The sequence below is a fragment of the Terrapene carolina genome, unplaced genomic scaffold (genome assembly GCF_002925995.2).
Source record: "Terrapene carolina triunguis isolate 2854851 unplaced genomic scaffold, T_m_triunguis-2.0 Scaffold85, whole genome shotgun sequence".
NCBI classification, from domain to species: Eukaryota; Metazoa; Chordata; order Testudines; family Emydidae; genus Terrapene; species Terrapene triunguis.
In genome coordinates, this window is record NW_020664436.1 from 52724798 (window position 1) to 52738667 (window position 13870).

The 13870-nt window shown below is 39.8% G+C and overlaps 1 protein-coding gene and 1 pseudogene across 1 annotated transcript; both read left to right on the forward strand.

Moving 5' to 3' along the window:
- The first annotated feature begins 6570 nt into the window (after nt 1–6570).
- Nucleotides 6571–7617, forward strand: LOC113406237 (trace amine-associated receptor 4-like). The gene has a single exon (XM_026649713.1). The coding sequence runs from the start codon at nt 6574–6576 to the stop codon at nt 7615–7617; it is 1044 nt and encodes a 347-aa protein (XP_026505498.1). The 5' UTR covers nt 6571–6573.
- A 4061-nt stretch (nt 7618–11678) lies between these two features.
- On the forward strand, nt 11679–12631 carry LOC112121084 (annotated as a pseudogene).
- The last annotated feature ends 1239 nt before the right edge of the window (nt 12632–13870 follow it).

The window sequence follows — 13870 nt, forward strand, 5'->3', positions numbered from 1 at the left end:
AATATCTGAACTTGAAAACAAAATCCAATAGCAAAAAAAAAAAAAAAAATCCCTATGAATTACTAGATACTCATTGTTCAGTATACATGGTCTGAAAGATGCAATATACACTTTCACCGAACACTTTCACCAAACACTTTATTTAAAAAAAGACCTTATGTTTTATCATGATTTTAATTTATTCTTTTTTTCATATACCCCTTTTCTAGGGTAGTATTTAATTTCTTAATATGGAATATTGAATACATGTCTTTTTAAACTTATGGTTTCAGAAATCATTTGAATATTAGGTAAAATATTTAATCCGCATTCCTGTATGTGTACAGCTAATCTCTTTTCCGAGGCAAACTATAAGTGGCTTCTTAGAGCAAACGTAACTGATACTAACAGTGTAACTCTCTGTCCTCCTCTAGTGGCTGGACCATGTGTAGATGTTTGAGTCTGCTATTGCCGCCAAGCAAATAGATCTGGTGTGAAACTCTGGCCCCACTAAAATCAATGGGAATTTTGCAGTTGAATTCTCTGGAGGCAGGATTTGAACCCAGTTCTTTTAGCTCAGACAATTGAAGCTAATGCTTTCTGGTCCAGGAGGCATGTATTCAGTCCTCACAGATGACCCACTCAGATATGTTGTTATGCAATATTAATATTTAGTTAATAGAAGCCCCCATTATATTCATGGTAACATATATTGTAGATCTAGATTTAAATTTGACATTAACGATTTCATATACTGTAAATGCATTCTGACTGCTGAATGCATTCTGACTGCTAAACTACAGCGTACTTACTTATTTATTTACTGTTTTGTTATATTTTTAGTGCTCTCTTATTGCTTCAGTACCAATACATTTCTTTGCTGAATTTTTAACACAGGTGGCATGAATAATATCCATTTGGATCTCAGAAGGGGTGGGCTTAAAACCCAAAGTGTTAATTGCTTCCTCAAAAGCAGATGGGACTGAAATAGGAAGGAGATATTTGACAGGCTGGCTGCTTGCAACCCACTGATGAAAGTTAGAGATTCTTAGGTTGGAGTGTGAACAAGTCCCACCTCCCATGAGCAGGTATGGAAACCAAGGGCCTGATCCAGTGCCCTTTAAATCAATGGAAAGATGTGCAGTGAATTCAGTGGGCATCGGGCCAGACACCAAAGCAGGGAATGGAGCTCAGGGAAAGAGAGATTTGGCATCTGGAGAGGACAAATGGCAGCAAAAAAAGCCATCATCTACATTTTCAGTCATGAACAATGGCCTCTGAAACCCTTTAAGGGAGGCACTCAGATCCCATGTGCTAAAATTACCTAGATAAATAGTATGGAAAATCTCCTGAGCAGTAAGAAGTCAGCAGAGGGCACTGTGATGAAACAGCTCTGGGTGAATCTGCTACTGCTTTTCTGGCTCCTGACCAAATAGAGCAGCCAGGAGAGGGAAGGTTCCCTGGCAGCTGGGATGGCTGGAAATCTGTAGCAAAGTGACAAAGGCAGCTGTTCCTGGTGAGGTCTAAGCATGGCAGAGCTGGGAATGGTTGTGGGTGCAGGTGGTGAAATAAGACTGAAAGGGCATGTATGTAAATAGTATAGATAAGGGTATATGCATCATGTAAATAAACAAATTGCACTTAAGATATCTGACTCTGTGATGTTAATTTCTCTCCACTAATGGAAAATGACCTGCTGCAAGGCCTGAAAATTCACCACTCTCAGTCAAAGGGCAACAATACATTAGATAATATCAGGATTTGGAGGCAACAAACTACAAATGTTTCTGATGTTTGTATGTTAAATGGCTTCACTATAGTCGCTGCCAGAATTACTCTGGTTTAATATAATGATTTAACAGATTCGGGAATTCTCTCTCTCTCACACACACACACACACACTCTATTTCAAAATGGTTTTATAGCTTCCTCTTACTAATTCAGTAGCCACACTGAGGCCTAAAGTTCAGTTCCAAAATCCATATTTAAACCCTGCATAAACTCATAGTACCTTTTTAGGTGCCTAAGTATGGATTCAGGAGCTAACTTTAGGTACCTAAGTTATTTTAAATATTGATCAGAGTGTGCCATCAACATACCGCACAATTCCTCATTAGTTGGCCCAGTCAGTACATTGCATGTACTCCAATAACAACATTGCTTCTGGATTGCAAATCCTCAATTCTAGCTATGAACCTTCTCGATAGGGTAGTACTTTGACATTGGAGAAATTGCGAAGTACTCTTTTTTGGCTGTAGAAGTGTTTCTTCTCAGCCAGCCTTTGTCCTATATGAGACACAGGAGATCTTAACAATGCACTGCTTCTGATGAACATAGCTTTTGTGGAATGGTAGCATAGAAGTATCTTTGCTGTTGGGGGAAAAATACGCACTTTTAATTAAATCAGGTGTGTTATTCTCTCCTGCATATAAACACTGCAGAGCTGCTCCATTTTCCATATCACTGAATACCATGGAAAATGGCTTTTCAATTACATGTCAGCCTATACATCAAGACATAGACCTTGTTGATCTTAATGGACCAAAAGTGATATTAAGACATTTCCCTCATTCCCTTCCACCTTGAGTGAGTCTATCTGGCCTTTTGTTAGTGTCTAACTCCTGCTCTGCCTGTCTAAGCAGTGACTGGTGCTGTCTGCAGATCCAGTGATTTTTGTTCACGCAAGTATTCTATTTGTTAGCCTTCCTTATTCTGATATATTATAGCTGAGAGATGTTGCAACTCACAAATCCCTGTAGATTTATACAATGCCTTCTTCTGGCAAGGATATAGAATCTTTATCTGTAAATACGTGTGTACTGTTTGTATGATCCTCTGTGTCACAGTATGAGCTGTTATGGACTGGTGTTTTGTTACCTTCTGGAGAATATAACAGATAACGCAAGCAAAAATGGGCAGAACATATCTTAGCCTTTCTGCTACATATCCATGCTAGAAGAAAATTAAAGAACATCCAAACAAGCATAGCCATTTAGTTTTTTGATGAGAAATTGTAAATTTCCATTGAAAACAGACACTTATTGCAAAAAAAAAAAAAAAAAAAGGAGGAGGGGGGTTAGCCAAAAACCCAGTTTTCCAACTAAAAACAGTTTTGACAGAACATTTTCAACCAGCCCTACTCAGCAGAGTAAATGACAGCCCCATCCCATAAATCTTATAATGTAAAAAACCTTCCATGGCTTTATATTTAACATATTTAAGTAGAGGCAAAGTTCTTCCTCCCATTTTCCAGTATGACTGTGAATCAAATCAAATAATCTCCTCACTGGGATGTTTGTGCATAATTTTTTTCAGTTGCAGTAGCAGAATGAAGAGTTACAGAGTAAATCTGCCAAAGGAAAGAGATGATAGGAGACTAGTGAACTCACCAGAGACAGCTACAGGTCTTCTCTGCTGTATATATACTAGCAGCAACCCAGTTAATCTAATAAGAAAAGAGGAAAAAATTCAACTGCATTTTCATTGAGCATTGCCAGAAGGAGTCATATGGAGAAAAAAAGCAATCAAACAAGCTTTGTGAGTTATTAAGAAAAAGAAGATTTATACACACTTTGCTGGTAAGTTCTAAAACTGTTCATTGATTTGAGTCAGAAAATTTTCAAAGTCAAATCAAAGATTAGATACAAAAGCAAAAATCCCAGCCAAAAATGTTTTCAATGAAGAGATGAAGTATGGAGAGAGATCAGGTAAAACATTTTTACTCCAATGTACTGATGTAACCAACTGCATTTTGTAAAGTACTAGAAGAACTGCAATTTATTTGATTTTCCAGTCTCAATAGTGGAATGACTGTATGACAAAGAATTTTCTAATGATTCTTTCAGAGGACATATTTGTCTCCGTATCATAAAAATAATTTGAACCACTATGTAAAATAAGGAAGTCGATTGAATCTGAAAATGTCTGGCAAGATCATTTAGAAACTGACTAGAGAAGAACAGCTGGATCATCTTCAGCAACTTATGCTATGCCAGTGACAGACAGAACATCTGTAAATTGTATTAATGAGCTGATAATTACCAATGTGAGGACTGCAGAGCTGGGCTAGAAATTTTGTTTTTCATGAGATTGCAGTCTATTACTGAGCACACACACTGTGCTATTTCTTATGCATGTTAATGTCATATATCCTTTTAAAGTACTAAGGCAAGATAATATACAAAAATCCTTTCCTGAAAGCACTCTTATTCACTTGTGGGTAAACCCAGTAAACACTGGTGCTACTCATAGGAGTAAAGTTATACACATGCTTAAATGCTTGTAGGAATAAACCTTATTAGACATAAAATCTAATATTGATTCCATCAAAGTCAGTGTTAAAACTCTCGATGACTTTAATGGGGTAAGGACTTGGATTACAATAGACCTGATACTTTCTATATCTTTGATGTAAGAGGTAGAGAGGTGAACGATCACAAAATGTTAAGCATACACACAGCATAATTGGCTTTTGGGTGCATTCATATTAGAGGATTGTTTATATAAAATAAAGAACCCTACTATAATGGCTCTATATTTTGATATCAGCCTGCATACCTGTTGTAAACCTGCAATATGTTTATAATTGTAAATATTCATATTCTTATCATACAATGGAGTTTCAAATGGATTTTAGAAAAGTATGCCAGAAAGCTTTCATGTACTCTGTGGTACAGAAATAGCCTTATATGACCCTGACATGCTGGGAGAAAGAAAAGAAAAGCAGGAATAGGTGAGGGACAAATAAAGGGGATAGATAACACAGGAGAAGGGATATGGACCTATAGAATTGAAAGGAGGAAGAAATGGGGCTTGCAGAGGGGGTAGTTGATTTGATCAAAATCTGTATTCTATTGAAGAACGAGTCCCTGACATGCACAGAATCTAAGAATCTAATTAAATTTGGTGACCTTGTAGCATGAGAAACACCCAAAACTTGAGTATTGTGGTTTATGCTGTTGCTAGAAACTCTTCTTGGCATTACTGGGGGAACACGATTCCTTAGTTTACTACTGTGAAATAATGTTAATTAAACTCCCAAACTCTAATAACATATATGTAGCATGTGTTTACATTTATGTATATGTGCGTATGCATGCACACACTAGCATATGGGATGTACCTTCTCAGGCCAAACTCCATCACTTTCATTCTATTGTACACCAAGAACTGTGCACCAGTTTGCTGGCATAAGGATTGGCATGTAGAGAGTGTGCAGACTGTAATGTGACATCTTTTTTTTTTCTTACACATATATATTTGTGATAATAAATACTGGTTTAAATAAAAAAAACCCCAGAAGTATTAAATAACAATTATCCATAATAAAGGATTAATACAGTTCACTAAACTGGTGTTGTTTTACCTGTTTTTCAAATCTTTCAATGCTTTGAGGCACAGATTGTTCAGCAAACCTCAAGACTCCTCAGCATGATGCTATTATATTTCTCTTAATCCTAGCCAAGTATGTGTTGAGGGTATGCACCTCAGTGGATTAATATTACAATCAGAAACATGTCTGCAGGTATACACTCAGTGGCCTACTGGCAAGCATGCTAAAACGAGGATGGTGTCAGTGAGTTTGTGTCACTCTTTTACCTTGAGGTCTGGCCAGCTTCACAAAGTGTTGCATGTTAAAATCTTTATAGCATCAACCATTTTGGGTTTCCTGGTGCTGTAATGTCTCTCCTGGAAGTATGGGCAGTACCTAAAGGAACAAAGATCTCTGAGATGATGCATAGAACTGTGCAATCAGTGGTGGATTAGTCACTGGGCCAATGAGGCCCATGCCCTGGGGTTCCGGCCAATTGTGGGGGCTCTGGAAAAATGAGAGCCCTCGCACCCTGACCCGCTCTGCCTCCCTAGTGCTCCTGCCAGGGCGCGGGGATGGTGGGTTGGAGGCTTGCCCTGCTCTGAGTGCCCGCCCGGAGCTCCTGCTGGGGAGCAGGGGAAGCCTCTGCACCTCGACCCTGCTCCCCGACAGGAGAGCCAGGCAGGCAGAACAGGGCAAGCCTCCCCACGCCACAACCCCATTTCCATGGCAGAAGTGTGGGGGGGGGCGAGGGGCGGGACTGCAGGCGGAAGGCGTGGAGGGGGGCCCCCACTTGCTCTGGCCCAGGGCCCCACAAAACCAGAATCCGCCTGTGTTTGCAATACAAGGGGGTGTCATATGTTTGAGGCTTTCATTGTGCAAACCTCTTATCAAGGTGCTTAAAGTGTTGAATGTAAACTCCATAGCAAAAATATCCAATATTACTTAGAATTTTTGAGCACCTTAAGATTCAAAAGTATTTAGGAAAGGATTCAGCCCTTTTTTCTTTTTTTATCATTGGGCCAAATTCTGCTGTCTCTTATACTGGTGTACATCTGGAGTAACTCCTCTGAAGTAAATGGGGATTGTTCTGAATTTATGTTATTGCAACCGAAAGTAGAATTAGGCCCATTATTTTTAATTTTAGGTGTTAATCAACTAATCTGAAACACAGGTCTGCAGATGTTGCTACTGTTCATGTCACTTTGTTTATATTTTCTTTTCCCCCAGGACTGGCTGCATTGTAATACTTTTGAAAAAGTTACTGTCGTTGATCCCAAATCATGAATTCATCTAACCTCTGGACTCTACAGAATGTGCAGTATTGCTTTGACTTTGTTAACAATTCATGTCCTAGAAATGTAAGGTCTACAATCAGTCTTTGGGCAATGTACAGCTTCATGATGGGAGCAATAGTGCTCACAATGGGTGGGAATATGCTTGTGATCATTTCCATCGCTCATTTCAAACAGCTTCACTCTCCAACCAACTTCCTGATCTGCTCCATGGCAACTACTGACTTTTTGCTTAGTTTCATGGTTATGCCCTACAGTATGATCAGGTCTATTGAGTCATGCTGGTATTTTGGAGACCTCTTCTGCAAACTCCATACTTGCTGTGATATAATGCTCTGTACCACCTCTATTTTCCATCTATGTTTTATCTCTGTTGACCGTTACTATGCAGTTTGTGACCCATTGCATTATGTCACCAAAATAACTATCCCTGTGATAGTATTATTTTTATTAATTAGCTGGTCTGTGCCATTCTTATTTGCCTTTAGCCTAGTTTTTTCAGAGTTGAATACTGATGGCATTGAAGTATATGTTGTTTCCATTGACTGCTGTGGTTTCTGTGCACTGATATTTAACAAGCTTTGGGGAGTGCTGGCTTCTCTTATAGCCTTCTTTTTCCCAGGCACAGTGATGGTGGGGATCTATGTCCACATATTTACTGTGGCAAGAAAACATGCTAGACAAATTGCTAAAATCCCCATTGCAATAAAATGTGTCTCTGAAATGAAAAACAAAATCTCCACAAAAAAAGAGAACAAAGCAACTAAGACTTTAAGTATAGTAATGGGGGTATTTGTTTTTTGTTGGTTGCCTTTCTTTATTCTTACGATAGCTGATCCTTTTATTAACTTCTCAACACCTGAAAACTTGTACAATGCCTTCCTCTGGCTGGGATACTTCAATTCTACTTGTAATCCAATCATTTATGGTTTATTTTATTCTTGGTTTCGCAAAGCATTTAAAATTATTGTGACTGGTACAATCTTCAGACCAGAATCCTCTACTCTTACTTTATTTCCCGTATATACTTAATTAATCAGGTAGGGCTTTTATGAATAGAAATAGATGCCTATGCTGTTTCCGGAGATCTTTTAGAACAGTTCACATAGTGCCCTATATATTGACAATATTTACAAGAATCTGCACATGCTTTTGGAGTAACTCATTTGTAGCGTGTCTCTATCGGTATTGTTTAAGGATTAGCATGCTATCTTAGTGAGCTGTCTGGATAATAGGAAGTGAGAGAACAGTCTGGCAAACTATACACTACATTCTATCCAGCTTTGTTCCTGTATATATAGTGATCCTTTTGACAACTACCCTACAATGTCATTTCTGTGCAAGTACCAGTTTGAGACTCCAAGTGCAGCATTTAAGTATTAATTTATCTACTTACCCCTGTTTGAAAATGGACTCCCCATTGTTGTGGGCCCGATAACGCCAGCCTTACTCCAACTGAGAGTATATTTCTCTAATTCTCAGCATGAATAAGGGTAACACAACTCAGCCCAAAATATTTTCTCTGGCTGAATAACTGGTCTTTATCTACATACAATCTACCCAGGCCAGTCTCATATACACAAGTCAACGAGTTATTAAGTCTCTAGCCGGAAAGTGTTCTGAATGTTCATTGAGTCAGTGTTCGTTTTGGGTTGTAGCTGCTGCACTTGAGAAATCACCTGTCTCCATGCATTACCAAAGTAGCTGAGGTCAGCTGAGAACCTTAGCAGTCCTGATTAACATGTGGGAGTTTGGAGGATGCCGAGGGATGTTGTGAAAGTATGACTGGGTTCAAAAAAGAACTAGATATGTTCCTGGGGGGATAGGTCCATCAATGGCTATTAGCCAGGATGGGCTGGGATGCAACATTATGCTCTGAGTGTCCCTAGCCTGTTTGCCAGAAGCTGGGATTGGATCACAGGGGATGGATCACTTGATATTGCCTGTTCTGTTCATTCCCTCTGAAGCTCCTGGAATTGACCACTGTTGGAAGACCGAATTCTGGGCTAACTGGACCATTGGTCTTATGGAGTGGGGCATTTCTGAGGGAGGGCAGATGGTGGTGCCTAAGTTTGTTCTCTTTTACAGTCCGATCCAAACTCCACCTGTTTATGCTGGCTCCTGCCAGAGGGACCAAGAAGACCTCTTGTGGTGAAGGGCTACTGCTAGTTCGTATTTTCCGTACTAATTTTGTACTGCTTATGAAAGAACAATGATAAGATAGAGTTTAAAATATGTGAATAAATAAAATAACTGATAAAATATCTTATATTTAAGGCCTTACTTAATTTGTGATATTGCAGAAATTGCAGATCCCAAAATATTAGGCTTCCCCTGCAATTTTGCCAGACACCGGGGAATGACAGCAGGAGCCCTGGGCAGCTAACAGCTGGGACTCCTGCTCTCAGCCCCTGGTGGCTGGTGGCCGGGACTCCCACAGTCAGCCCCTTGCATTAGTAGTTGCCACAAAATGTCTGGTTATCAAAAAAAAAAAATTAGCAGGCATAATATACTTTAGTGTTTATATTGTTCTGGAAAAATTTTCTTACACAAATAGGTCTTCTCTGGCTTTTCTAAATTTCCGCAATTAATAAAGGTCCATTGTTACTTTTTCAAGATTTTCCATGTCTTGTCTGTGACTCAGCCACGATTATTTCACAATTATCCCACGATTCAAGTAGGGCCTTCCTTATATTACTATACGTCTACATATTTGCCCACCAGCATATATCTGGGATGGTATTTGTTATGTCTGTTAGAGGGTGGATAGACACTAGAGGAGTCTTAACCAGAGACTGGGTTCCCCTTTCTGGTGACTGGACTCACTGTTTATGTATCGTGCACATTACTGTAGTTGGGAATCAAACATGAATAGTTCAAAAGCAGCTGCTCTATTATGTGAGTATGGGATCCTCTCTTAGCTGAGCCAGTAGCAGTTACAGTAGGCTTGTCTCAGTTCAAAACTATTCTGTAAAGCTGACAGGTGTGGAGGAGCATGTGGTTCAGACAGAGACATCCCTTAGGGGAGGATCTACTAATGGAGATTCTCTGTGTCCTAGTAAGGAGGAGAGGATGGAAGATAATATACAGGTAGCATCTGATGAGAAACAGTCAAATGAAAAAACGTCTCATTCAATTACATCATGTAATGGGAGACAGCTAAAAAGTGACAAAAGTGCTTATATGCCAATGCTAGAAGTCTAAATAATAAGATGGGTGAACTAGAGTGCCTTGTATTAAATGAGGATATTGATATAATAGGCATCACAGAAACTTGGTGGAATGAGGATAATCAATGGGACACAGTAATACCAGGGTACAAAATATATCTGAAGGACAGAACAGGTCGTGCTGGTGGGGGAGTGGCACTATATGTGAAAGAAAGTGTAGAATCAAATGAAGTAAAAATCTTAAATGAACCAAACTGTACCATGGAATCTCTATGGATAGTAATTCCATATTCGAATAATAAGAATATAGCAGAAGGGATATATTACCGACCACCTGACCAGGATGGTGATAGTGACTGTGAAATGCTCAGGGAGATTAGAGAGGCTATAAAAATTAAAAACTCAATAATAATGGGAGATTTCAACTATCCCCATATTGACTGGGTACATGTCACCTCAGGACGGGCTGCAGAGAGATAAAGTTTCTTGACACCTTAAATGACTGCTTCTTGGAGCAGCTAGTCCTGGAACCCACAAGAGGAGAGGCAATTCTTGATTTAGTCCTAAGTGGAGCACTGCACAGGGATCTGTATGATGCAAGCTCATTAATTAATTCGCTCTCCTCAGTGTGGGGAAGATATGCAAGAAGCCTGTGTTTCCCAAGTTGAGATTTCCCCAGACACTTCACTTAAATACACACTGGTTAAGATAAAACATTTTTTTAACTACAGAAAGATAGATTTTAAGTGATTATAAGTGGTAGCAAACAGATCAAAGCAGATTACCTACCAAAAAAACAAAACCTGAAACTAAGCATAATATACTAGATAGATAGGATTTGAATCAGACATGCCAAACCTGTGGGGAAAAAAACAGATATTGGTCTTGTTTTTGGCTTAATTGGCTTGTGAGTTGCTTGTTGGCTAGTTTTTGGCTTGTAGCTTGTTGCTTCTTTTTTTCGATCGGCTCCCGGCAAGCAGGGGCAAAGCAGGGTAAGCAGGGCAAAGTGGGGAGAGAGTCAGGGGTGCACAGCAGGCCCACCACAGTCCCAGACTGCACACCAGGGGGATCTAGTCACATAGAGTGTTGGGGTTCTTAGTGATTGGCTTGTTTTGAAATGGGATTAGCTTGATTTTTGGCTTATTGTGAAAGTGGGGTGCTTATTTACCACGTGAAAGTTGGCAACTGTGGTTTGAATTAGCAATATCTCAACCTGACGGATGATACAAGCAGGCTTGCAGAGTCTTAAGGCACAGGCTGCAATTGCTGTGTAGCCTGGGTTCCTCTCCCCCATTCCAAGTCCTTTGTCTTTCAGAGGTTCTTTCGGGTGTTAAGTTGTGGGGAGAGTGAAGACAAATCATGATGTCACTCCCCATGTTATATAGTCTCTCTATATGGTGGGAACCCTTTGTTTTAAGCTAAGTTCCCAGGCAGTTTGTGGAAAAATACAAGTACCAAAATGGAGTTTAGTGTCATGTGGTCTGGTCACATGCCCTTGCATACCAGGCTGAGTCATAACAGCCATTACTCATAGGCTGGCTGAAATGCTCCCAGGTGAGACAAACCTTTTTCATGGTCCCTTGTCTTTCCTGATGGACCATTAGCACTGTCTAGCTTCTTCATTGTTGTACCTGAAAGGCTAGCTGAGGGTGTTTTAAACTTCACAACATCTTTCAGTAACAAATACAGAGCAAAACTTTATAACTTCACATACAATGATAAAACATACAATCCAACAGGCTCTTAATGTTCAATGGATCAAGACTTTTAGAGTGATACCTTACAAGGCGTACTTAGTACAAGATGCCACAAAATTATATCATAATCATATTATATTGGTGAATATGAGGTGGAGAGTGTCATACCCCTGTTATTGGGAGTGTGGAAGAGCTGGAGGAGGTGTTGCCAGCTGGTAAGGAAGAAATGAGCTCTGTCCAGAAGCCCGGCGCTAATGAAGTGGTGTCCTCTCCATTGTGCTATAAAGTGAATGGTTCCTGCTCCAGAACGCTTCACCCCTTTGGCGTCCAGCTGGCCATCTACATGGCCTGTGCCATGGGCATGCTGCTCACAGTACTGGGGAACCTGATGGTGGTGATTGGAGTCTCCCACTTCAAAACCCTACATACCCCCACCAACTTCTTACTACTCTCCCTGGTCCTTGCAGATCTCCTCCTTGGGTTAATGGTGCTGCTGGTATTTTGGAGATGACTTTTGTAGGCTGCATACCTTTCTGGACACTGTCTTTTGTTTGACCTCCATATTTCATCTGTGTTTTATTTTCATTGATCATCACTATGCTGTGATCCTTTGCTCTACCCCACTAAGTTTACTATAAGAGTGGCTTGTGTTTATATAGTGATAGGGTGGGGGGTCCCCATGGTTTATACTTTTTTCTTGCTCTATACCAATGCAACTGAGGAAGGCTTGGGCCATTTCTTACAAGACATGCCCTGTGTTGGTAGCTGTCAGCTGCTGTTCAACAAATTCTCTTCTTCTTCCCCTGCCTCATAATGATAACTTTGTATGTGAAAATATTTATTGTGGCAGACAAGCTAGACAGATAAGCAGCATGAACAAGAGTGCTGGATCTGGGCTACACTTAGGAGCGTCAAAGAGGGAAAGAAAGGCAGCTAAAACACTTGGTACAGCTGTAGGAATCTACCTCCTGTGCTGGCTGCCCTTTACTATAGACACCATGCTAGACTGTCTTCTAGATTTCATTACCCCACCAGTTCTTATCTGGTTTGCTTACTTTAATTCAGCCTGCAATCCCTTGATTTATGTCCTACTGCCGGTTCAGGAAGGCAATGAAACTAGTTTTAACTCTTAATATCTTTGGTTCTAAGACATCTACCACAGACTTGTACCAGGAATGACCAGCACTTTTAGATAACACTGTATGTGAACATAGCTCACAACCTTAAACATAGCCCCCAGGAGGAGACCCTTTCCTTTTAGTTATGTATTAAAGTGGTAAGAAATGAGAAGAAATACTGAGAACATGATAAGAAATAAAAACTCTGGGAAATGTTACTGACACAGATTATTTCTGCCCAATGAAAGGGTGAGGTTTTCAAAGCAACCTACAGTGTTGGGAGGCCCAATTCCTCTAATTTTATTTAGTCATCTTTGAAACTCTGAGCCAAAATCCTGAAAGACAATAACCGAAAAAGTCCAGGAAATACTGAACTACAAATCATCAAAGCAGTTCTCATAATGGTTTCTGGAACATTCAGTGAGCTGCCATTATTCAACTTAATCTCCATCTTTTTCAATGCAGTTAGATTGGACAGACCCCTAACTTGACAATACATCCATGTCATTTACCTTCCAGAACAATCATATCTGCATCTAAATTGTCAAAGCCTTTTGTTTGTTTTATAGAGTTGGTAAACTTTTAAAGCTCTGGTATTATCAGTAGACTGCTCTGAATGTACTTACCAGAAATTTTTCTAAAAATCTGTTAAATATAGTAAAATCTCTTTTACAAAAATAAATGAGCATAAATAATGACTTAAGTATTTTTTCTATTTGTTATCGATTGTTTATTTAGTTGTATATAAACACATTGTTGATATGAAAACTGGTAAAAATTTTAAGTCGAGACTTAATTATTACAATTTAACATCTACATTGCAATAAAACATAGAGACCTCTCAGACAGGCTAGGGTCCCATCGACACTAGAAAATAAGGGTTTTCCCCCATGGAAAATATCAATGAAAATGAAAAATCATTCATTTTGGTTGGGAAATGTTTGGGTTCTTTGCTACTCTAATGCCTCCTGGGCGCTCTAGTTCAAGTGCCTCAGGCCCCAGTCTCCTCTATAGGTTGCGCTCCCTTGTTGGACTACATCTTCTGTGATGTGTGTACCACAGTCTCCGCTCTGGCTGAGTGGAGGTTATATAGTATGAGAGTTCCATGGCCATGGTGCAATATGGGAGATGAAGTCTGGCTGGGGAAACTGGAGTGGAGTGTGGAGAGAGAAGAATTGGAGCGTTAGGCACTGGAATTACAATTCCCATGAGGCACTGTGGCAGCTTTTCAGAACTGAAATATTTTGGGTTTGGGATGAAATATTTTGGCTTGTGGCCATTCAGTTTTTGGATGAGAAAT

Coding starts and splice junctions, on each gene's coding strand:
- LOC113406237 (XM_026649713.1), top strand. CDS start 6,574: ATGAATTCATCTAACCTCTGGACTCTACAGAATGTGCAGTATTGCTTT.